A 25,601-nucleotide genomic window follows, 5' to 3' on the forward strand; every position below is an offset into this window, starting at 1 on the left:
CCCAAGATGGCGGCGCGGTCGTCGTCGGCGGTGGCCGGAGCGCGGGCGGTGGCGGCGGCGCGGCCGGGAGCGAGGGCAGGGGTGAGGCGGGCGAAGGGAGGCAGCGCGTAGCGAGACCCACGAAGCGAGACCCAGAAAGAGACTGTCGCGGGCAGGCGGTCCCTCCGCGCCCCCCCGTCCTTCGCCGCCCGGTGGGTCCCGCCCGCCCCCGCCCTCCGGGCCGCGCGTCCTCCGGCCCCGCCGCCCCCGGAGCGGAGGATGATGAAGCTCAAGTCCAACCAGACGCGCACCTACGACGGGGACGGCTACAAGAAGCGGGCGGCCTGCCTGTGCTTCCGCAGCGAGAGCGAGGAGGAGGTGAGGGGCGAGGCCGGGCCCGGGACCCCCGAGCGACCGGGGTGGGGGGACTCGGTGCCGGCGGGGTTTTATTTTTAACAGGCGTCGTTCAGCGCCGCTGGGAGAGTTGGTGCTTCCCACTGGGCTCCTGCTCTCCGCCGGAGCCGGGGAGATGCCCGGTGGGCGGCGGGACGGGCTGAGGGGAGCGCGGGAGGGGGTTTGGCAGTGTTGGGGACCCACCGCGCTGGCAGAACTTCAGTCCAGCACATCACATGAGATGGGAGAGGAAACCTGACCTTGGATTTATAAAAAGAAACTGGGATAAAAGGGGACTGATGGAGTGCCAGAAGTTGCTGTCCAGAGAGTTTGGGAGGAAGTGGGAATTAAAGGTGGATTGGTTGGTTTGAGAGCGGCCGCGTTGCTAAGGGGCTGCATTGTCCGGGAAGTTACCGTGAGAAACTTCGCTCCCATGTGCGATTTTACACCGCTCTTTGTTGACACCTCCCGAAAGTGGGCTCGGGGTGCTCAGGGCAGCAAGGCTGCAGGTCTGCCTTCTGTGCTGCTGCTGGAGTCAGGCGTACACACTCCACTGCATTTGCTGTGCCCGGGTGGCTGTGCTAAAGTCTTTGTTCTCCTGATTATCATATTTGTAGCTACAGGAAATCGGAAGGGAATGCAGACAGTTCACTGGAGGAAAGGCAATTAGCATACATCCAGTTATTATTTAACGTGAAGGAGACTGCACAAGCCCTTTGTAGCTGTGCTGGCGTGATGAGGAGTGTCAGCATTTCAGCAGAAATGGTCTGAAATGACAGCAGTGTGGCTGGTGCAGCGTTCAGTGTAACTGATCCTTCCCACGGACTTCTAGGAAATTTATGGACTGACCGTGAAGAAGACCATCATTGTTTTGTGTGGTGATGCTGGGGATGCTCAGCATGGGTGGGTGAAGGCTCTGAAGTGCCCTGATGAATTGTCCACAATTAGTGGGACACTTTCCAGGCTCTTCTCCAGCGGTAGAGGCTTGGCCATGTGTGACCGCAGGGTGGTTTAGGGTAGAAAAGTACTTTTAACAGGTGCCTGAGGCAATCAGCATGTGACTGGTTGTGAGTTTTATTTTAACACACCTCAGGCTGCAGTGTTGCACAGGCTCCAGCTGATCCCTCCAGCCCGTGACAGAGCCCTCATGGTGCTGGGGACACCGAGGTGTGCTCATGGCAGGGCTCAGAGCCCTCCCTGTGCTGGGACACCGAGGTGTGCTCATGGCAGGGCTCAGAGCCCTCATGGTGCTGGGGACACCGAGGTGTGCTCATGGCAGGGCTCAGAGCCCTCCCTGTGCTGGGACACCGAGGTGTGCTCATGGCAGGGCTCAGAGCCCTCATGGTGCTGGGGACACCGAGGTGTGCTCATGGCAGGGCTCAGAGCCCTCCCTGTGCTGGGACACCGAGGTGTGCTCATGGCAGGGCTCAGAGCCCTCATGGTGCTGGGGACACCGAGGTGTGCTCATGGCAGGGCTCAGAGCTCTCCTTGTGCTGGGACACCGAGGTGTGTTCATGGCAGGGCTCAGAGCCCTCCCTGTGCTGGGACACCAGGCTGTGTGGCAGTGTCACAGTGCTGACCCAGGAGGTCCAAGGAGGAAAGTGAACTCGTTCCCGAGGCACGCTGGCGTGGGATGGATGCCTCCAGCAGGCTCAGCTGTCAGGTTGGTGCAAGGCTGAGATTTAAAACCACTTTTGTGTCACTTGTGTCTCTGCTGTGGTCTCCACCTACAGTGGATTGAATTTAAATCCTTCAGGCTCTGGTTTCCAGGTAAGAGCTGGAGTAGAACGATCTGTGTGCTGCAGGTGAGGAGCGAGGCAGGGAAGGACGGGTCTGATCTCAGAGCCTTTGAGGGGCTGTGTGTGGTACCTGAGAGCTGAACCCTGGGCTGAGGCTGCATCCTCTGTTCCCACCTGTTAGAGCCCTGCTGCAGGAGCTGCCCAGGAACGGGGCTTGGCACAAATCCATCTGGGAAAGTTCTTAGCCAATCCCATGGAATTAACCCACTGGGATGGACTCTGTGCCCAGATCCTGCACTTGGCCCTGGCCAAAAGGCATTGAAGTTAAACTTGAGTCAGTGAGTGAAATCAGCAAGCAGGGCACATTATTAATTTTCCTTTCTAATTATTTCTTGGGTTCATTCTCAGTTGTTGGCTTTTAAATAAACTTTGAGAGAAGCTGACCGGTGTCCACTCACTACTACTTGATAGCAAGGAAGGTGTTACCTGTACAGATTTAAGCACAAAATATAAAATGGCTGTGAAATATTTCTTGGTTTGCTCTTGGACAATAATACTTTTTAATGTTACTGATGTATTTTATTATTGATTGCTTCTATTTAAGTGGAAATTGAGATCTCTTTAAAAGGTCTCTCCAGGGAGGGGAGAAAGAGCCAGAGCCAAAGTATTTACATTAAAGAGCTATTAAAAGCTTAGTGTTTGAAAAGAAGAGAGAAGAAAAGAAGCATGTTTTGATAAATAAACTTTCTATATTAAAGTTGGATTTTTCCTAGGACTGGCTGTTTCTCATTACTGTTCCTTTTAAGTGCTTAAGAAATAGTAGAACTTTGGTCTTGCCTTTCTTCTTCATTTCCTGCTATGAATTCAAAAATCTCTTTTTTTTTCCTGTTTTTAACCCCTCATTAGTTCTTGAATTAAAAAAGTTTGTCAGTGGACAAGAAGAAATAAGAGAATTCTGTTTGCCCTTACAGAGGAGGCTGCTTTCTTCTGTTTAGGTGTTTCCCCCTGACTCTTCAGTTCACTGATACATTTTTCATTGAAATCTTTGCAATCCCTGGAGATTGATAAAACACCATGTCCTTGGTTTGGTGTTATATTTGCAAATAAAGAGGCTTAACAGAAAAATACTTTGTTCTTTTTTAGTTTTTAAGTGATTTATTTTTTCCTTATGCTGCTGGAGGTCGTACATTGTCTCTGCATTGCATTTGGAGGCCGCTGCTTTTGGGCATGAAAAAAGCTCTGGAACGGTTTTGGAAGACCAAGCATTGGCTGAAAAGATGCCTTTGTTACATATTCCTTTAAAAAGCAGCACAGGGAGAATTGATTTCAATGTGAATCTCAAATGGAGAAAAAAATTTACACTTTTTTGGGCATCGTGGAAAGCCCCCAAATTGTGTGTGGTTTCCCAAACCACCATCCACATCCTTGGGCAACAGGGAGAGCTGGGGCAGCATCAGGATTAATTCAGAGAGTGGGAACAGACTTCAAAGTTCCTTCCAGCAGCCAGAACCAGGACTTTGCTATTCCCATCTTTTGACATGGACTGAACTCCTGGAATATTTGCAGAACTGTGGAAGGAGAGCGCAGAGGGAGAGCTCCCAAATCCTCAAATCCTCTGGTACCTCTGCAGTCACTTCATTGCTTGGGGTGTCCCTGCCCCTCAGCATCACCACCAGGGTGTTGTTTTCACATAACACACATATTTTATGTGTGGACCAGCTGTTCCATGAGGAGAAATCTCAGAAAATGCCCCTGATGCCCCAGCAGCTGGAGCCCTGCTCGGGTGGTGTTTGACAGGATAAAGAGGCACCGCTGGGCCCCGGGTCTGTGCTGGGATAGCAGCAGGTTTCAACATGCCCACATTGTGTCTGTGAAAGGACAAGCTGCTCGTTAACCACGGGCGTTTTTAAAGACTTGATTTTTTTTGAGAGAACGCCTCGGTTAGAATCTTTTCTGAGCGGTGAATGAGGCCTGAATGGAGCTGGGAGAAGAGAGGCTTCGCCCAGGGCCGGTGCCCTGGCACGGGCTGAGCCTCGCTGGTCACGGTGGTCACGGGGAGAGCTGGGCAGGGTGGCCCTGGGAAAGCCATTGGAATGCAAACGAACCTTTTTTCTTCTTCTTTCTGGCCTCTCCTCTCCCGTTTTTCCTCTCCAGCTGTGATGTAACACAGCAGAGCTGGGATTGGAACCCCCGAGTGTGGTGGGGATCACGAGGTGCTCCTGGGCTGTCCCCTGTGCCTTGGCTCCAGCGTAAACCAGCAACAGCTAAACCACTCCGGTGTAAGTGAGCCCAGCATCATATGGTCATCCTGCTTTCCGTGGAACGGGCTCAGAATCCCTGTTCTGGTGGCTGGGCTTGGCTGGGTGCTCCCATCTGCTGAATGAAAGGGTTGTGGTTGGACCCAAGTGAAGTTCTCCTGGTCTGTTGCTAACCTGTTACCACATCTCCAGGAGGATAAGGGCCAGCTTGGAAGTGGATCTCTTTCTTGCCTTTCTCCTGTCCCTCTCAGCCCTGTAGATTGTGTACAAGCTGTAGGTTGTGTTCTCCGAGAGCAGGAGAGCGTGGATAAACCTCTGCAAAACCTGGCTTTCATCTTCAAAAGTCTTTTGCCTTCCCACAAAAGCAGCTCTCACTAAACGGTTTTACAAGCAATTCCATGGTCTCTTGTACGTTTCCAGACAACAAAAGAATGAAAATTGTTAAATTTTCACTTCATTTGCTGGAAGCTCAGCGAGCTGTTGTGAAACTGAAGAACTGAGTCAGTTTTGTTCTGCTGCAGCTCAGGGAAAAGTGATGACCATGGAAAGAGGGTGTGCTCCACCCTGGCTCTATGGAGAAGGACCCAACAGTGGTGGCTGTGTCTGTTCTCTGCAGAACACTGCTTTGGAATCTCTTCCACCTCAGATCCATTTAGTGCTTGACCAGGAGCTGCTTTTCCTGTCTTTTTCTCCTCACCCTGTGTGTTCTGTACCCCCTCTTTTTTAAAAAACCCACACCCAGCTGCCTGACTCGGTTCATCTCAGCACCCTTCAGATAAACTCCTGCAGTGTGGAGACAGGTACCAGCATTTGGGGGTGCTCCCAGCAGGGACTGCTGCCAGGGAACCTTATCTTTCCATGGATGGTCTCTCACAATCTGGAAAAACAACTCTTTCCCTTCTTATTAAAAAAAACAGAAAACAACCATGTGTGTGGACTTTTATGTTCTTTTAAAATAAGGAGGGTTCTCATGGTTTGCTTGGATAGAGAAAAATTAGCAAACTGAGTTCTACCTTAGAAATAGCAAACATCCGTGTGGGAGTGCTGTAGGTGACATCCAGTGGTTGGGAAACAGGGCCTCTGTTACTTTAAACACTTGTTCTTTTTCAACCCAGCTGAAGGACTCACTGCACAGACCAAAGATCTCTCAAATTTTGTGTGTGTTTGTGTGTCCCTGCCACTGGATGTGGCACACTGACTCTTTGTTCTCAGCAATTTCTCATTAACCTGTGAAATTCGGAGGGGTACAATTACCTGCTGGGTGGATTTTTGTCAGATGTTTCAGGGGTTACTTCTCCTCCTGCAGGTGACATATATTGATGCTGTGTGTAGGATTAACTACTTATATTTGAGCAGCTTCCCAAGAGTTTGTGCATGCTGTATATCCTGACTAGGGTGGTTAATCAGAGCAGTGTGCAGCTGCTGACAGCTCTGTAAAAACCCCAAATACCTCCTCATTGCTTTTTCTCCTCCTTTACTCAAAAAGGCGCTTTACAAGCCAGCCTTTCTCCTGGAAAGGTGCGCCTGGACAAGTTGTGTAAGCCCTGAGTGGTCACCAAACTGGTTTTGACAGGCAGAAATAGGTTCTGGGGTTTGGGGTCTCTCTCTGGGAGTGCCCCTTATCAGCCCTCTGAAAGCAGCGGCTGCTGCTGCAGGCGGTTCAGCTGCTCCTCAAGCATGGGAAGGCATGTTGCAGATAATTTCTGTGGTTATCTAAACCATAATTTCGCTGGAGGGGGAGGACTTGGGATTGTGTTCCTCCCTGCTAGGAGCAGGCAGTGGCTCTGAAGCAGCAGGAGCGCTGCTGTAGCAGTAACAGGACCTGTGGAGCTCTGGAGCCAGAGCAGCAGCACGGTAATTTATTATTGTTATTGTAACCAGCAGCCTAAAAACCAACAGAATCTGCTGTATTTTTTCCTCTCTGGTTATAGGACTGTAGGTGCGATCCAAGCACTTGAAATGACTTGAACTCTTTCCAGTTCACCTCTTGCTCCCGTTCCAAAACTTGTGCTTTACTTTTGTCAAGTTCTCTAGTACGAATCTCTTCCCTTTTGCGCCGTCCTGTCGTGAATTTCCCACCTCCAGCTCCTGGATCCCCCACTATCAGTTAAATCCCATTATCCCACGGAGCCTGGTGCAGGTGCATGTGCAAAAATTACACTTGTCTAAGGAGACGTATCCTGTTGAGGAGCTGGAATGCTCCTGGCAGGACAGGCTGTTATGGGCAGGGAGGGATTTCTGGTGAGAGTGTGTGTTGTGGTCCCAGCTGCTGACCCTGGCAGGTGCAGGGCGGGCTGCAGCCCTGCTGACCCACGGCTGGATTCACTCCTACCATGTGCGAGCTCCAGAACGTGCCTGGAATAGCAAGAGGGTGGGAGAAGCCCTCCCGTGAGCCTGGCGTGCACCCTGGGACAAGCTGCCCTTGCAGTTTGGCAAAACACGTGATTTGTTGGGGAGTCATCGAGGCTGTGCTGCTGCCAGGGAAATGAGATTAATTTTGCACAGCTTTGGTGACAGCAGTGTCCCTCTTCTCCCCCTACTCCTCCAGTTCTCACCCCTTGCTGATCATAGAGCTTAAAGGTGATTTGGTGTGGTCAGATGAACATCCCACTTTTGTCAGGTAGAAAAGCATTACAGCACTGATATTTGGGGATTGGGAGAATTTTGTTAATTTTGAATGAAGCATCCAAGGTGTTTGTTATGCTGGACACAGCAGCAGCTCTGGGATCTGCCTGGCCATGGGGCACATGGCAGCACAGCTCAGCTCCTGAGAACACGCTGCTTTTAAACTGAAACTTTGAGACAAAGGCAGATTGAACAGCAAAAGCCTTGCAGTCAGCCATCTTCTCCTCCCAGCTCCTGCAGCCTCTGCGGCAGCAGAGTTTCCTTGCAGGCTGAGCTCTGATAAATGATGCTGGAGTGGGAAATGAGGTGCAGTGCCGGGAGGTTTGTGCTTCAGTCGCTGTGCAAACCATGTGATTTATAGCTTAATGTTGATACAAAGCACGGCAGTATTGATGGAAAGCATGTCAATACTGAGGGAAAGCCTGAAAATATTGAGGGGAAGCTTGTGAGGCAGTGTCAGGAGCCAGCAGCTATGGATCAGCTCCTGGCAGCAGGAGGCTGCTGGGCCAGACCCTGGATTTAACATCTTGCCTGCTGTTCCCTGTGCTGGCTGCCAGCTTGCCTGGCACAGGTGGGTAGCACTGGCTTTTCCTGGAAGTCTGGAAGGTTCTCAGCTCATTTTCTACCCATGCTGTGGCCCAGCTCCTCGCAGGGCTGTGGCCCTTTCTGTCTGCTCGAGTGCTGCTGTGGAGCCTCTTTCGAGGAATCGTGTTCTTGTTTTATTTATGGGTGGTGGATGTTGTTTAAATCCACCATAGCATGGAAGAACCTGGGAATCTCTGCTCCTCTGCTCCACAAATGGGGAGTTAATTCTCTGCCTGGTCCTGGTTGCCCAGTTCTTGCTTTGCAGAGCCCCATTATTCCTGTGAAAAGAAGGCAGGAAAACCCCTCCATGTGGATACAGTGGTTTGTGTCAGTTATTTTAAAGTGTTGTGTATGGGGGATGCCCATATTCATCCCAGGGACAAACTCTTTACCCCTTTTCCCATGGAGCTCCTTATTCCATGTGGCTGTTTGGGCAGCCTTAGATGTCTTGGTGTCTTTCCTGTCTCCTCCAGGCAGGGTTAGTACTGCTCAGGTTTGTTTGGGTTTGTTTGTTGTGTGCAGCTTTGAAGGTTCTTGCCTCGAGGCTCTGCTTCGAGCCCCTGCTGCACACTTCAAACTTGGCTTATTTTTCTAAACTTTCTCTTTTGTGGGGGATTGTGTGGGAGAGTTTCAGCAGGGCCACCTCCTGCCTTGCCAGAGAGGCTTGTGTTGCTCATTTCCCTGCTTTGAAATGACATAATTGTCTTTGAAATCCTGGAAAACACAACTTGGCCATGTGACATGTGTATTACCTGCAAATGCTTTTCCAAAAAGTCTGCAGGACGTGGCTCCAAAATCCAACTCCAAAATTCCTGGCAGGCCAAGAGTCTCAGTAGCCATTTTAAACACAGTTGCCTGGCAAGGATTAAATGGAAATATTTGACCTTCCTACGTGTTCTAGCCTGATTTAAAAACATAACTAAATTTTGGTTTATTTTTTGATGGCTGTTTAGATTAAATTAAGTACTTTAGAATGTATTAAAATAAAAGTTATTTATGTAATAAAGAAGTTAATGAGCTAAAAAGCCAGCTGTACCCTGGGCTGATCTACTGGAAAGTGGTAGGGAATGAGATGGGCTTCAAGATCCCTTCCAACCCAAAATTTTGGGATTTGGATGATGTCAACTTTTTCCTGTATCCCTCTGAATGCATTGCATGTATCTGGATCCAGGGCTGGTGTTGGAAGTGTGGGTTTTTTCCAACACAGCAATGTCTCCCCCTCCTTTGGAACTCAGCCCCTTTGTCTTGGGAGAGCTCATTGGTAGCAATATCCTGTTTGAAGTTGTTTTAAAAGAATGACCTTGTAGGGCTTGTTTCCTGCACTCTCTTGATGGGATTTCCTTTTTATTAAACAGGAAATAGTCTGATTACATAAAAGTGTGAGAATGACAGGTTTTTCCTTCCCACCAAGGGTTGTTCATGTTAATTCTATTCAGAAAATGCTCAACTGCCAGAGCAGCTGAAGTTAATTTACTTTGCCTCAAACCATTGTTTGCACCCAGAAGTTCCTCCTGGTGCGTTGCTGAGGCATTGTCTCAGCCTGAGCAGGTTTCCTGGAGCAGTCTGTGTCCAGGGTTCTGGAGCAGATCCTTGTTCTCACGCCTGGAAGGTGGCAGGAGTTCAGGGCTGTGAGATGTGCTCTGCTGAGTTTCAAAGATCTGGTTCTTTGGAGGCTTTTTTAATATTTTTTCTGGGTTTTTGTCCCCTTGAGCTGGAGCTCTGAATTGCAATGGGAAGTGGCAGAGCTGGAGCTCCCTTACCTGGCAGCAAAGGTGCACTTGAAATGGCTGTTCCTGCTCTTTAGCTTTGTCCTCAGAATCACCAACTGACCTGGAGTGAGGAATTTGAGTCCAAGCTCTTTTGGACGATGAGTGGGGATGGAGTAGAAGTCAAGTGCTGTGCTAGGAGGAGGCACAGTGGCAAAGTGAGGTGGCTGGGGAGCCTGGCAGGGACTGGCTGCTCTCCCAAGCGCTCTGAGGATGAATGAAGTTTACATTCCCTATTTAGGCATGGCTTTCTGGTGGAGTTTTACATGGACTGGATGCCTGGAGGAAAGGAATTCTGCCTTCCTCTTGGAGAGGGCCAAACACTTGGGATGTCACTGCAAAGCAAACCCTGTTCTGTCACAGCCTGGCCAGAGGATGGGGCAGGCACCATCCCACTTGGAACTGTGGAACTGAGGTGGCTCGTGCACCTTCATTTGTTTCCAGTATGAGTTTGGTCAGAGAATTTTCAAGATAAACCAGCTGAAAAATCCTGGAAATCTTGTGCTTGTTTTTGTTTTGGCAATTTGAGTTCTGTAGGTAGATTCCTTTGGGTAATTAGTGCAAATCTTTTCATATCCTACTGGCAAGTCACTGTTTCCCCAGTAAAGCCTGGGATTTCAGTGTCTCCACAGTGTAACTCCCAAATGTCTGACACTGTTACAGCTGGCCTGGAACCTAATTGGACTGGTATGTTGGAAAGTTTCTGGAGCAAGTCGCTTTGGCTCTGAGCTTTGTGCCCGTGAAATGATGAAGTACAACAGGATGACTCTAATGAACGAGCTTTGTTTAGAGAGCTGGACAACAGTATCAGTGTTGTTTTAAGTTTCCAGCTCTGCTCATGGGTGTATTGCAAGTAGATTTAATAAGCACAGTGTCTCACTGTTCTTTGGGACAGTCTGTAGTCAGCTGAGAGTGTTAGAGCTTGTCTGGCTGGGAGGTGGCAAATCAGAACCTGAACTTCTACAGAGCAGAATTACCCTGGAATAAAAAATACTGTTTCAAGAAAACCTGCCCCAAAGCATGTTTATGGTAAATCCCTCCTGGGAAGAGGGTTGAGCCATTTTTCTCATTCACAAAAGTCTGTCCTTCCTGCAGCCCTTTCCTGGGGGGTTTTATGTTTAATAGGTTTAATATAGGCTTTTATTTTGCTTTTACCTCATTAAACAACCTCCTCTAAACCAAAAGTAGCCAAGTGCTGGCTCCAGAGCTGAATCCTCAGTGCCTACTGCAAAAGAGGTGACAAACAGTGGGGCTGAGAATCTGTGCTCAGACAATTGCACATAAATAGTGCAGTGGGAGTTCCTGGACGTGTATTGTTGTTAGTGGCAGAACTGCAGGGACAGGCAAGGCCAAAGGCACCAGGAGAGTTAAATCAAGGTACTTCTGCAAAGGATGGGGGTGCTGAGCAGCATCTGTGCGTTTGTGTTGTTACCTGGGGTGTATCCCGAGCTGTGGGGACTGTGCAGCGCACTCACACTGTGGGTGATGCTGTGCCCAGTGCCAGTGAGTGTTTTGGTGTGCAGGGACAGTTTCTCCTGCAGTGAATCAGAGCAGGGAGAGGCATGGCTGGGGTAACACAGAGTGTGGGAGTGCCTCGGTGTCAGTGCTGCTGGAATTTCCATGGCTGAGGGAGAAGCGAGCAGCGGCAAGGCCCTGCCTTGGGTGGGTCGTGTCTGGGGGCGTGTGAGGCACAAAGACAATCTCTGCGGGTGCCCCATCAGCTGTCTCTCTCCCCACAGGTGCTGCTGGTGAGCAGTAGTCGCCATCCAGACCGATGGATTGTCCCCGGGGGTGGCATGGAGCCCGAGGAGGAGCCCGGCGTGGCCGCCGTGCGCGAGGTCTGTGAGGAGGTGAGTGCCTTCACCCCGCCCTGTCAGCCCGGCTTCTCTGGGCTTGTTTTCATCACTCTTCCTTCTCCTCGAGGTGGAGAGGCAGACAGGGCCACTGGTGATATCCCCATCCCACGTGGGAGGAAAGCAGAGTCCTAAATAAGAGAACATGGGAATGTAATTAAACCTCTCAGTTGGAATGAGCTTGTCCTTGCCTGATACCTTTAACTGAAAATAAAGTTCAGCTCTAGTCACTTCAGCGTATATATAGTCTCTGCTTCATTTTCTCTGTGAGGGAGCTTCAAAATTCAGCTGTGCCTTTGTGGACCTGTCTAGTACTTGGCTACAAGGTAGAAATAAACCCTTAGGAGCCACTAAAAGCAATCAAAATAGGGACCTAGGTATGTTTTTGGTTTAGAATACACAGTGATGTTTATGTGAATAAGTGAAATTGGCCATAAATTACCAGCAGCAGTTCCTATAGTATACATGGGTTGGTTGGTTTCTTTTCTCTTTTTTGCTTGAAGCTTTTTCAGGAAGGAGATCAAACAGCAGATCAAACACAGATCAATGGGCTGTAGGTAGAAGGCACATTTTTCTCTTAAAGCTGCTGGAAGAACAATTTTTTTCTTCTTAAGAAGTGTAAAGGCAGTAAATAGCAGTTGACTGCAGTGTATGTAAAACATGTCTTTAGAATTTGCTTCTGAATATTAAGCAACTGGGGAGATGCTTAGGTTCAGAAATGACTGCATGATTATAGATGGAAGGGCCAAGTAGGTTCACAGTTACATAAGGCAGGATTAAAAATGCTTTTGAGAGGGTTATAAATCTTTGGGCTCTGTGCAGAACAGAAAGCAAGAGCTAATTGATGGGACTTGGGAAGAAGCTTCTCCTGTAGCTGCTTTTTTGAATTGTCTGGTCTGTGCAGGTTTTTTTCCTGAATTATTTGGAAGTACATGCTGCTGTCTAACACAACTCTGAATATTCAGACTGTTGGACTAACCAAATGTGGCAGATCTCAAGCTGCATGTTTCTCTTTGGACGTTTTAATAATCTAGCAGTTTATCAGAAAGAGATTATACAGTTTAAAAGTTTATGTTTTTAAGTCTCTTTACCTCCCTCTAATACTGGGAATTACTGCTTGCAAATTTAATTCCAGCTTGTAACCCAGCTCCTGCTTTTCCAGTAACTCGGCAACCTTTCAACAGCTTTACAAGCCAAAGCGAGTGTAACCAGAACAATAGAAATATTTTTAGCTGCAGACTCCTGCTTTTCAGCCCAAGCGTTATTAATAATGAGGCGATTGGATAGAGAAGTGCAGGGTTCATTCAGGAGGTGCAGGGCTTTGCCTCTCAACCCTTAAAATAACCGTGCAGGGGCACTCCCCGCGCGGGCAGCGGCGCCCTGGGAGAGCCGCGCTCCTTCCATGACAGCGCTGCTGGAAGGGAGCCCTGGCACGGCCGCGGCCGCGCAGGAACTGGTTTGGGCTGGCTGAGATAATCCCGCTCCTCGGCTGGTGTTCCCTGCTCACGTGGAGCCCTGCCCGCTGCCAGTGGAACCCAAGCCCTGGCAGCCTGGCAGGGCTGAGCTCTGCCCAGCGAGGCACCTCTGCCCGGCCGGTCGCAGCATGGAACGGCAGCAGCTCGGAGCACCGGGAGCACCTGGGAATCACCTGGGCACCCCTGGCTCACCTGGGCACCCCCAGCTCACTTGAGCACCCTTGGCTCACCCCTGGCTCACTTGAGCACCCCTTGCTCACCTGGGCACCCCTGGCTCACCTGGGCACCCTTGGCTCACTCCTGGCTCATCTGGGCACCCCCAGCTCACTTGAGCACCCTTGGCTCACCTGGGCACCCCTGGCTCACCCCCAGCTCACCTGGGCACCCCCAGCCTTGGGTGCTGCAGGTGGAGGAGCTGACACGGAGCTGTCTGACATGAGCACAGTGCCAGTGGTGCTGGCAGAGTTTTAGGGGCGTGATGCCTTCCCCCTTCGGGCTGTGCTCATGTGCTGCTGCTGAGGGGCTGCACACAGAATTATCCCCACATCCCCGGCCCTGAGCTGTTTGGGAAAGACAGGAGCACCCACTTTCCCAGTTCATGCTGTCAGTTTGGCAGGAGGGGTTTCAGGAGGCTGCTGGGAGCCCTTGCTCTCCCTTCCATGTCAGTCCAGGTGTTTTGGGGTTGTTTGGAGCTGAGGCTGATTTCTGAGTAGCTTTGGGGTCCTTGCCTCTCTCCTGGGACAGCCATTCATGGGGACACAGGTTAGCTGAGCAGCTCCAGTTTGTTGCTCGAGGTGGGAGAGGTAAAATCCAGTTTCCCCCATGGCAGTGAGCAATGCTGCTCAAAGCTGTGGGAGAAATGTGTGGGGTTTCTTTCCCTGGGTTTGGTATGCCTTTTCCAATTTTTAGTAAGAGCCAGTTGGAAGAGCTGTAAGAACTTGTGACCCTTCCTGTTGCTTGTGGCTTTTGAGGATGACAATAGACTGTCTCTTCCCAATTCATTCTCTTTTGCATGGTGCGCTTTTTTATTCCCAAAACACGTTTCCCTAAACGAACATTTTAACTTCTGCATTCACTGTTTTAATTTTACTGTGTATGTGTTTAGGTTTATCCATGTTATTGCAGAAAGAATTGCCATCTAAAGTTACCTAACTTTTCCCTCTTTCTGTTCCAAAAATGACATGTTGATTCTGAGTGAAGGCTGCGATCCCTCTGTCCCAGTTTGAGTTCAAGTCCTTGTCCTAGTTTGAGGTAGTCCTTATCTCTATTAGTCTGTACCAGCACAAGTATTAAAGCAGACAGGTACCCACACTTGTCATGCTCCGTGTTGTCTGCATGAAATTGGAAGTGACTGCAGTTGTTGGGCATTGTTTGTGCAGAGTGACAGCAGACACACAGCAGCTCTGGGTTAGAGCAGCCTCTTCAGAAGAAGCCTCTAATTTTTGACAGGTTGCTGTAGTCAGTCTTACAGAGCTGGGGACTCCACGTGTGTTCTAAAGTTCACCTTGTGGAAGGTGTGTGCCCTTTGCAAACAGGTCGTGGTGCTCATGGAGTGTGTTCTTTGCTTAGGAATAAGAGGTTTTTATGGGTGTGAGCAACTGGTGAACATCATGGTTTAGAAATAGATGCCTTAAACTTATTATAGAGTGACTTTGAAAAAAGCTCCACACTCATCTGTGACACTCAGCACCAGTTCCTTTTTCACTTAGAGCATTCTTCACATCCTGACCTTTAAATACTTAGTAAATGTCAAATTTTATACCACTGCAGGAGCGTTGGTTGTTCTTTTTTCATGGGAGTCAAAAGCCAGATAATCTGTGCTTGATCTGTGATCAAACAGGCAATTGGTGCCAATATCAAGAATAGTCCATCATGGCAGTACTTTGATCTGGTTGCTGGAACTTTTTTTCCCCCTCTTCTAAACATGCTTTATAGATAATCTTTCCTGTTTCATGTATTTTGTTAGTGATTTAGAACACAGATATTGATATCTTTCAGTGCTAAAATAGGAAGATTTTTTTTTTAAGTACTTCAGGCCCCACAGGAATGATGAGATTGTGGCCTTTGAACCCCTCCTGGCTGGTCATACCCAGTGCAAGAGGTGGCTCAAAGTCACTGTCCCTTACCCTGTGTACTCAGACTTTGCAAAAATGATAGCACTATCTGAAAGTTCTTCGTTCTGATAGGGAATTTCATTTCTATTTCACAAGTGTAGAAGCAAATAAAGGTGTCATGCAGTACCAAATTAGATGAATGAGTGTGACCCTCTCTGAGACGGCAGAGTTTGCCCAGCTGGCCTGGAATCAGCATCCTCCAAACATGTCCACAGCCCTCCTGGGTGGGATTTGCACCTTCAATAGTGCAGCTCTTAGAGCAAAGATTTGGGTGTTCCACCACAGTTCTCTTGCCCAGCAGTAATCTGTAGTAGATGCAGGCTTTGAGCCTAATAGAGCAAAGTAAAATAGCTGAAATTCCAACCCACATTTTCCTTAGCTCAGATGGAAGGAAATAAAAGCTGTCCCGAGGAACAGATGGTGTTGCTGCAGGCTGCTTTTTGCATCTGACCCCAACTTATTTTCAGCTTTGAAACCTGAACCTGCTGTTCTTGGATGGCTTCAGTAATTTTTCTTTATTAAAACAAGTTGTTCCATGAGCAGCAGAACTAGTAAAGCTTCATTTCCTCCAGGTTTTTGTTCCTTGTCCTGATCTCCCAGCCCAGCCCTCTGGGTGCTCTGGGGGTTTGAAGTGTGTGCTGGGCAGGCAGCTGGCTCTGGCAGTGCCCGTGGCTGGTGTGCTCTTGCCAGAGCTGCCTTTTCCTCCTCCCCTGAACCCTGGATGCTGATTTGGATCAGCAGAGCTGGGGAAAAGCTCATTTTGCCAGCTCTGTGTGTCCTCTTGTATCAGAGTGTGCCTTTCCAGGGAATCCTGTCCTGTGATTGCCTTGCTTTGTTTCCACACCTGCAGTGGGTGCTGGTGCTCTCCTACCCCTGCTGGTGGGTTCAGAACCATCCTCCTGGGATCCTCCTGGGATTCTCCATGTACCTGGAGGATTGCAGCACTTCCAGAGCTTAGAGGGGCACAAAATCAATTGTGCTGCCTCTGCCTCACTCACTGTCTCAGCCATTAATTTACTATCCAGGAGAAAATTCCTGAGTCATCTGCTGCAAATTAAGATTCAGACCCTGCTGCAGTCCTGGGTGAGCCTGGGACTGTGCTTTAACTCTTGAAGATTTTCTTGTCCATGTGAAGGAGGAGATGGGGAACCTGGCAGTTCCCTTGCTGGTTACCAAGCTTGACTTGTCAGTGGTAGCAGCTATAAGTTATTTTTTAGGTGTCTTGGGCAGCTTCTATGTTAGAAATTTGTGTGAGACTGTGAATTCCACTTCCATGCTTGTTTGTGCCATTGTACAGAGACAACTCTCTGTTGGTGTGAGAATTTAGTGCTCCATCAAAAACAGGTACATGACAATCCTGTTGGTGTTGGGTGTCCTGTATGTTGTCTTTAAAATCCACTGGAAAACAGGCTGAGAGAGGCACTGGCCCCCAGGAGCAGTGGCTGATGTGTTTTGCAGCCTTTGGTAAGAATTTGCTTTATAAAATCAACCCAATGTTTTTTTTTGAACCAAACCATTCTTTGATGCTGCCATTTACAACTGCACATGGGAAGTTTGTGTGTGAAGCAAAGCTTAGAGCTTTCTCCAGTTGTGTGATGATAATTCAACATGATTTTTCTACAAGACATGTTTGTCTTGGCATCACTTTTTGTGCCTTTTTGGGCAAATAAGACCAGGCAGGGCGGAGCAGGAGGATCTGGTTTGAAGACAGCATTATTTCCATCATCTCTCTTTACCAGCACAGAAGGAAGGGCTCCTCACCTCCCTCTGCTGCTTCCAACACAGTTCTGGAGCTGGGATAAACTGCCTGGGAGGCTGCTTGAGCAGAATTCATCCTTCATCTCCAGACTGGCCAGTTGCCTGGAGATAAATTTATTTCTAGTCAGACTTGAGAGTTCACTAAACCATCACAACAAAATCCCTGCCTTCTGATTCAGTGCCTACAGGTAGGGAGAGCAGAAATTCAACAACCTTTTCCAGAAACCAGTGAAACATTGCTTTAAGACAGTTATTTTCCAGAAATATTTGATTCTGCTTCACCTTTTAATGCGTTCATGTCCGTATGTTGTGAAGGTGGAATCCTCCAGTTCCTCCCTGTGTTTCTGCTGCCTGTTGAACACAGCTGAGCTAAAAATAAACCCCAGTGCTGAAGGAGTTCCTTGAGGGAAATGCATTTGAAGCATTTGCATTCCAGATGCCTTGGGAGAGGGCTGAGGCCAGGTCAGCAGGGTTGGCAGAGGAGGTGGAATCCTCAAAGGTCAGCAGGCACCGACCTGCATGGAATTGCTGCTCCTCCATGGGGCTGCTGCTCGCTCCAGAAATAGCCCCAGAGTCACAGGCACTGAGGCACCCCTGGGCCCAGCAGGATGTCACAAATGCTGGTGAGACAACAAAGCTTGTGTCCAAAAATGAAATGGGAGATTCAGTTGATTCACTTCCTAGAAAAAGGATTTCTGGATTTCTGTGACTGCTGGTAGTGAGGGAGCTCCAAACCCTTTGCTCCTGGGGCAGTTCCACATCAGCAGCCTGGCAGCAGGGGTGAGGTGTTCTCTGGCTGGATTCTCTGGTACCTGTTCATGCAGTAGGCTGGAACTTAACCAGGAAAATTGTCTCATTAAAGAAAATTCTTCCTTTCTGACAGCACGAGACCGTGCATCAGCTGGTCAGTAGGACAGAGAATTTGTCTTAGCATTAATGAGACTCAAACACTTTGTTTTTAAAAAAAGAAGCCTGGCATAATCATATCTCTGTATCTCATCTGCAAGAGGCACAATTTCCCTGGGCTGCTCATGGGATGTGTTCCAGCTGCTGGAAATGGAGCTGACTCTACCTCCCAGTTGTGGCTGGGTCATGTGCCAGGCTGTGTGGGTTGGTTCAGACCTGTTAAATCATGGAGCAAGATCTCATCTTGTCTGTAGCACTTGAGTTCCAACCATTTACAGTCATAAAACAGAGGGAATATAAAGCAAGGGCAGCAGAGTGGGCTGGGATTTTGCACGGAGAGCTGAGCAGGGTGGGGAGGGAGCCAGCAGAGAGGTGCCAAAAGGGACACCAAATGTGATGGAGTGGCACATCCTCAGTAGTATTCAAACAGACAAAACTGTTGCTTAGATCTCTTGATTTGTGTCTCTGCTTGATTCAAGAGCTTTATTTCAGTGTGCATCTGCCCTTTGTGTCATATCCAAACCTCTGTGGTTCCTGCTGCCAGGGCCACATCACAGCATTTTGTGTTCATATTGGATTGTTTCAGGTGTGTGCTGACAGCTCCCCTGAAATACCTGGGAGCTGTCACATCACTCTTGGGGTATAAGTGAATGTCTTACACATACTTTATTTCCTTAAACTTTGATTTTGAAGGGGTAAAACTGCCAAACCCCAAAGCCAACGTTCCCCTTGCTCAGGCTGTAATAACCTTCAGAGGAGATTCTGGTCACGAGGACTGTATTGGTATGCAAGGAGTAACTCCTCAAATATTTCTTCTTCCCCCAGATTGAATTCAAAATTGTTTGAATGTAGGAAAACAAGAGAAAAAAAACCCTGGGAATGCTTGGATGTTGAGCACTCAGGATACATTTCTGTTTTTAGCCTTGTGACTGTGTTGGTTTAAGAAAAACAGAATTTTAGAGCGTTTGCTTCCTGTCCTAAAGGAACTGGTCCTGCACAACAAGTAGGAAACACGTACTGAGCTGTTGTTAAAGCATGTTTCTTTTCTCTTTGAACTTCCCTAGGCTGGAGTGAAAGGGACGTTAGGAAGATTAGTGGGAATTTTTGAGGTAAGTTTCAGACACGGACACTGTGAAATTTTGTTGCAAAAAATCATCTTGGAGTAACAATGGCTCTGCAGGGTTGTGGAGTGAGCCTTGCTGGTAAATAAAAACACAGCTGCTCAGCAATTCTGATCTTTGCAGTGGGCAAAATCACTGGTGATAACTGGTGTGGCTGATTATTCTTGGTGCTGCTAAAGGCTGGGGAATGGGGTCCCCCCTTCATGTGTGGCACTCACCTGGCACAGTGGGCAGGTACCAGACACAGCTCTTGCTGTTCTTCTGGCACTGACTCCTTCAAACTCATGTGAAATAGGTCAAAACCTTCCCAGCTGAAGAACTAATTTGCAAGCACATCAGTCCACACACCACTGCTCCACAGATCAGGAACTCCACTTTAGCTGTCCCTATCAACACTGTCAGACCTCTCTGATTTAAAACACAGCAGTTTTTAGTAGCTAAGAATGAGCTGTGCTGTGGGAGGAGCTGCACCCAAGGTGGGCAGTTCATCTTGCAGCAGCCCAGTGCCCTCCTGCCTGGACAGGTTTGCTGTTGCTGTTGGTTGGTGGTTACTCCTCTGTCCCCTTTGCCTTCCAGAACCGGGACAGGAAGCACAGGACTTATGTTTACGTACTCATCGTCACCGAAGTGTTGGAGGACTGGGAGGACTCTGTCAATATTGGTAAGCTTGGTGCATGCTGCAGTAACTGGTGGAAGCAACCCACAGGTCAGCTCAGCATCCCTCTGGGACCTGGAGCCTGTGGGAGTGGCATTGGGAAAAGTTGCAGTGGTGTGTCCTTTGGTTGCTTGGGAAAAAAATTGAGGTGAAATTGATGATTTATCACCTCTGTGGCCCAGGAGAAGCCAAGTGAGTGTCCAGCTGCCTCTGCAGCAGTTTTGTGTTTAATTCTTGCACTGCACGGTGCCAAGCAAAGAACTGTCCTGTCTGAGACTAGAGGAAATACATGTGAGCAGTGTGGGTTAATCATTCCCTGTTACCTTTGAAACCCTTGTGTTTCAATTGGATTCCCGAGTGGAAATGAACCTGTTGTTGCCACAAGGTTTGTGACTGCACTGCAGCAAATGGAACGTGACTCCCCTCAGGCTCTTTGTGGAAAGAGTAAGAACTGAGAGCTGTCCACAGGAAACTGAAGTCCATTTGCAAAGTGATGGAAATTGGGTTGTGTGTTGTGAATTGTCTTAAAATGAGCATCTGGCTTGACTAGAAATTGCAGAAGTAGCAAAAAGCACCCGTCCCTGGGGATGGGGAGCTGTCAGTGTGGGGTTGGAGGGGGAGGCCCTTGAGGTCAGAAAACATCATTCTTTTGCATCTACTGATTTCTCTCTTTGCCCCCAGGAAGGAAAAGGGAATGGTTTAAGATAGAGGATGCCATAAAAGTTCTGCAGTATCATAAACCAGTGCAGGCCTCATACTTTGAGACCTTGAGGCAAGGCTGTCTGGCCAACAACGGCACCCCGGTGATGAGCACGCCGTACTCCGAGGGCTCCGTGTCCGACATCAGATGACTGACGAGATCCCTGCCAGAGCAATTCCCTAAAGCAGACTGAGACCTGGATTTCCCTCCCCTCCCCGTTCCCATGCCTCCTCCCTCACACCAGGCATGGGGCAGAGCAAGTGTTCAGAGTGCTGCGATTTAGTGCAAGGTGGGATGATTTTTTTTTTTTTGTTGGCTTTTTTTGCTTTTTTTTTTTTTTCTTTTTTTGGATCTGTATTTTGTAAAATACATTTTGTGCATGAAGTGCCCCTTTCCCGGTACTCCGCTCCACGGCCTGGAGGCTGCCAGCCCCGCATCTGCCTTGTGCTCTGAAGTGTCCCAAGTGTCCCCTTTGTGTCACCCCAGCCAGAGCCACTTTTTTTTTTTTTTTTTTTTTTTTTTAATTAAAAGACTTCCAATGTGAGATCAGCTCTTCAAGTCTTAGTCTGTACTGTAAGGTGCTGCTCAGACCCGTGTGGGGACTACTCGCAGCACATCTGTATAAACTTTTTTTTTAGATGGAGGATCTAACATTTTCATTTGCGGGAGTTTTTTTTTAATCCTGATCTGCTTCTGAAAAGAAGGGTTCATAATTAATCTGTTTGCCTTTTGTTCTGTTTTTTAAAAACACACATTCTGTGACAGTGCTAGTGGCTGGGCCAGTTTACTCCCCAACCAGTATCTCCCGATTTAGTGCAGTGACACTTGAAGTTGAGGGCAGAGTTCGGATCACCTGCAGACATCCCTGCAGACATCCCCGCCGCTTTTCCGGCAGCTTCCACCGACGTTTCTGCATTTCCATCCGAGGGAAACCGCACGGAGCCGGTCCGGAGCCGCTGGCCAAAACCAAACAGCCTCAGCAGCGCTGCGACAGCGCCCGGTGGGATCGGGGCTGCAGCGGGGTCGGACGGACGGACGGACAGACAAACTGCAGCGAGGCTCAGCAGCGCTGCCCCTGCTCCCGCTGCGTCCTGCTCGTGTCTCTCTTGTCCACATGCCTTACGCCGTGCTGAACTGGACACTTGGGGTTTGTGCTGAGCGCCGGACCGCGCTCGCCGAGAAGAGAAATCGCGCGCGCGTCCCTGAAGAGAAATCCCGGGGGGAAAATTCAGGTGTTGAGTCTCTTGTCCTGTGGTTCTGCAGCACTTACGGTCGCACCGTGGAGCGTGCTTGAGGTGTGCCCTCCGTGAAAGGTACAGCTGCCTGCTGCAGGCGGCATTCCCGGGGGAGCAGCACAGCAGAGCTCCCCATGCGCCGGCACACTTCACCTGGGGGTTTGTTGTTTTATTGCTGTAAGTTTCATGCTGTCTTGATTTGCCAACAGTGTTGTCTAGTTGGGAAATAAAATGGGAAGGGTTGGGGTTGGGGGGGGGTGGGTTGGGACAGGTACAAGTTTTGGGAGGGGCATTAATTAATCCCTGGCTTGGGACAAGAAGTGGTTGCTGAGTTCAGTAACTTCTCCTTTGTCAGAGCAGAGCCAAGATGTGAAATTAAATCTGCAGTACTTTTTTTTTCCTTTTTTTTTTCCTGCTCTTTATTTAACAAAAAATATTCTAATAAACACTCACTGTTCTGGAGTTTTCTCTCTTCCTGAGAAGCGCTTACAATATGAAAATCTGATAGAAATATCCATGGAGCCTGGGACAAGGGGGAATGGTATCCTTGCTGCTTTGGCAAGAAGCTGTTCATTTTAGATCCTTTTCTGTTCCTTTCCTTGTTCTCCCTGCTTTCATCGGTGTGGAGTAGCAAGGCCAAAAGCAGTGCCAGTGATCGCTGACATGGAAAACCACGCGTAAGGAACAGCCCATTATTCAAGGAGTAGCTCAAACCCAAGCGTCTGGAATTGAGCCCAAATTACACCAGTTCAGCTCACTTCAACTTAGAGACGAATGTACAATCCTTTCTCACTATGTGCTGGTCAGCCTGAACCAAACTCTCAAAAGGGCTTGAATATTCTATCTGGAAGTGTCCAAGAAATTCCCAGAGTCGCTGTGCCCGTGCCCTGCGAGGCACCTGACACAGCCATCTACTGCCTTCAATGAGTCTTGGTCTCTACTGTACAGATTAGTATGTTGGAAATGCTTTGCAACAAAACAGCTGGTACTCCTGAAAGAGTAACTGCAGTTTTAATATCAGCAGCATGCACACTTTTGTTTTTAAACTAAAAAATGTTTTTACAGGGCTGTTAAACTGACAATTTAGGGTAGAATATTGTTAATGACTTGCTAATGGCTTATTTGTTTGGGTCAGAAAAAATAAATTGTGCCAAGAAAGTGTTTTAATGTGGCATGGATTGATGCTGTTACCACGGAGTGGCTGATGTAACTGGAAATGACTCCTGGGGCAGGAATAGCCTTGATGGAAGAGATGCAGATTTCAGTCCAGGCCTGAGCCCTGTGCACCACACAATTCCCATCTTCCTCAGCATCTGAGGTTCTCTCTAGAGCTCGTCCAGCTGCACCCCCAGCAGTTGGAGTGGTTTTATCTATATTAATTGGTTTGGGATGAGCATTGCCCTGTCTGTGAGAGGCCCAGGGGAGCTGTGGGAGGGTGGCTCTGGTTCTGCAGCCCAGTCAGTGCTGCTCAGTCTCTGCTGGGGCCACTGAGTCCCAGGGGATGAGCCTGGGGCTCCCAGCTGTGCTGAAACTGGTGCTGTTCCGAGCTGGTTGCTTACCTCAGCTGGCCTGACCCTTATGTGAGGTGTCACTGTGTGTGTCAGCATGCCCTGGGAGCAGTTCTCAGCTGGCTCTCAGCCTGGCTGTGCTCTCTGGGCACTGCTGGGAGCTGGGTGTGACAAAGGGTGTCCCCAGGAACCCAGCGAGGTGCAGCAGCCCTCTGGTCCCCCCTCCTGGCAGGTCCTGAGTGCTGGTTTGGGCTGTGAGGTGAGGAGGGGCTGCTCTTCATCATCACCCAGCTGATGGGAGGGGCTGCACGTCAGGGTCCCTCACCCATGGGTGCTGGGCAGGCAGCACCCAAACCTGCTGCTGGGGGGAAGGTGGGAGCTGGGTTTGGGGCTGCAAGGAGCAGCAGTATCAGCATTGCCACCAGCTCTGTTCCTGTGTAGGTGGATGCTGTGAGCTCTTCCCTGCTCTCGTGTGGAGCACTGAGGCAGCTCGTTCAGCCTGAGCTGGAATGTGCCTTAAAGCAAACTCTGTAAAGGGAAAAATTGAAAAGGGGTTGGAATCTGCAAGTGTTGCTTTTTCCCTTGTGTGGCCACAAAGTATTCAGTGGTTAAAAATGTGGGTAGGGAATGTCAGGAATCCTCAGTTCCCCTCCCGGATCCAGCAGAGGCTTTGGGCCTTTGCCTCAGCTTTTCCATGCAGAAGCTGTGTTCAGCATTCCACAGCGAGCAGGGATCAGAATCCCGGAGGCTGCACAGGTCCAACGAGTGCCCCTTGTACCAGAGCTGTGCGTTTTCCTGCCTGTTCTCTCTGTTTCATCCCAAATTAACCTGTTGGTGTTTTCACACAGCCAGACGCAGCATCCATCCCTGTGCAGAGCATACAGGAACCTTGGGGCTTGGTGAGGGGCTGGTTTGGGGTTTCACCTTCCCAAGTGGAGCCTGTGCTGGTGGGGCTGGAGCTGCATCTTCAGCCAGACCTGCCCCAGGCAGTGCCTGTGGCACTGTGAGGAGCTTTTCCCTCTGCCTGCTCTGCTCTGGCCCCAGGCTGGGTTTTCCCTCCTGGCTCTGTTCTCCTCAGTAATGGCATCATCTGGTGGCTGCAGCCCTTCAGGGACGTGGTGACCTCCTGGCTGGGGTGTCCCTCAGCTGAGCCCCTGACACACACAGGGTGTGATCCTCATTTTCCTAACCCTGGAATGAACTAATCCAGCTGCTCTGGGCTCAGGATCTCCAGAGCGCTGTGCTGGGGTAGTGGCAGGGGTCTGTACAGAACTGAAGTGGAGCTGGTGAAAAAGAAACTGAACTGGACTGAAGTTGTATTTAGGAGATTTATAAATCTCTCTCTGGTGCTAGTCCATAGATGTTTTTTTGTTTTGTTTTTGTTTTGGTTTGGTTTTTTTTTTTTTTTTTTTTGATGGGAAGATGGGAATTTTGATGTTATACTTGATGAATTTGCTCTAGAATTGCCTCAGAAACCTGGGGAAGTCTGAGAGTGTTTGTTGAATTTCCTGTGTGTCCTATTTTATATTTATTAAATCAGAAAATCTGGAATGATCACTTTGCATTTGCTGCTCAGTCCTTCCATGAGCTCTGTGTACGTGGGGGGCTCCTGGCAGTCCCCCCCAAATCAGGAGAAGGGGACCCCAGACCCAGCAGAGGGATGAATGCCCAGGGTCCATTGTCCAGCCTCGTGTCCATAGTTGTGTTTGCCTGAGGTTTCTCCATTCCTCCCCAAAACAAGGACTCTCCATGGCGGGTCAGAGCTGTGGGGGTTTGTCTGCTTTGTGTCTGAGCTGGTACCTTCGACCTCACCCCCACCTGCAGGACATCCCCACACGGTTCTGACCTCTCATCTGTGGTGTCTCCAGGAATTTGGAGGGCTCTCTGTGTGTGAAGCTGGGTGGTGCAGTGGGGTCCTGTCATGAGGGGTTTCCTCTGTCGAGTTGTGTGTGAGAGGGAGGCCGTCACTGTCATTAAAAGAGTGAAAAATTGAAAAAATAAAATCGCTGGGTGCCAGTTTGCCGAGAGTGTGGGCTGTAATCTAGTGCCAACCAATAAACACGCCAGTATTTCACACGGCTCTGCCTCCTGCCTGGTCTCTGCCTCGTGGCTGAACTCGGATATTGGTCAAGTGTCACCCAAGGAGAAACTCTGCCTGTGGTGGCTTGGGACAGCCACAGCCTGGAAGAGGAACTGGAGGGAGGTCACTGACAGCCTGGTGTTGGGATGGGCTCTGATGGGGCATGGAAGAGGACCTGGAGGGATGTCACCACCAGCCTGGTGTTGGGATGGGCTCTGATGGGGCATGCACCCTGCAATAAAAGGAGCATTTTAAGGAGAGAGCCTAGAGGAGCCTCTGAATGTGCTCCCACCTCTTTCACAAAATCCTTCCCACAATATAAATGGGACAGAGGCTGGCTGGAGCCTGCACCGAGAGCACCAGCACTGCGTGGTGCCACTGCGGCTGCCCTGCCAAGCAAACCTGTCCTGGTGCGCATACCCATCCCTAGGCCAGCCTGTACAAATTCCCTTGGGGATCTGGCTGTGTCCCGGCTCCTCCCTGAGCACACACGGGGCTGGTGCTCCCCGCAGCTGCGGCGGGAGCCCAGGGCAGAATTAATCCGGGCTGACGGCGGCGTTAATGCCTGAGCGGGCAGAGCCGGGCCGGCTGCGCCCCCGCGGGCACCGGGCACCCCCGCCCCGGCCTTTCCGGGCGGATGAGCAGCCGCAGGGATGCGCTGCCTGGAAATCCGGCCACTCGCTCTCAGCTGCTTAAACGGGAGCTTAGCGGCTCAGCAAAGCTGTCCCCAATTATGTGCTGGGGGCCGAGGAGCGCAGCGGAGGGGGGTGATGGCTCACAGCGGGGTTTGGGGCAGAAATAAATACCCTGTGCTGCTAGTCCGGCTTTGTCCCCCTGGCTGACACCCTGGT

At 49.6% G+C, this 25,601-nt stretch overlaps 1 protein-coding gene across 2 annotated transcripts; it reads left to right on the forward strand.

Moving 5' to 3' along the window:
* NUDT3 (nudix hydrolase 3) lies at nt 1-24,535 on the forward strand. 2 transcript variants are annotated; one of them, XM_059487833.1, is made up of 6 exons: nt 1-357; nt 11,085-11,195; nt 18,516-18,560; nt 19,149-19,233; nt 19,909-20,216; nt 20,693-24,535. In XM_059487833.1, exons 1-5 carry the CDS (start codon nt 259-261, stop codon nt 20,076-20,078), a joined length of 510 nt encoding a protein of 169 aa, XP_059343816.1. In that variant the 5' UTR covers nt 1-258; the 3' UTR covers nt 20,079-20,216; nt 20,693-24,535. The 2 variants fall into 2 exon arrangements, with proteins under 2 accessions (XP_059343816.1, XP_059343817.1); XM_059487834.1 differs by having other exon boundaries at nt 20,823-24,535.
* The last annotated feature ends 1,066 nt before the right edge of the window (nt 24,536-25,601 follow it).

This window comes from Ammospiza nelsoni, chromosome 23, assembly GCF_027579445.1.
Source record: "Ammospiza nelsoni isolate bAmmNel1 chromosome 23, bAmmNel1.pri, whole genome shotgun sequence".
NCBI classification, from domain to species: domain Eukaryota; kingdom Metazoa; phylum Chordata; class Aves; order Passeriformes; family Passerellidae; genus Ammospiza; species Ammospiza nelsoni.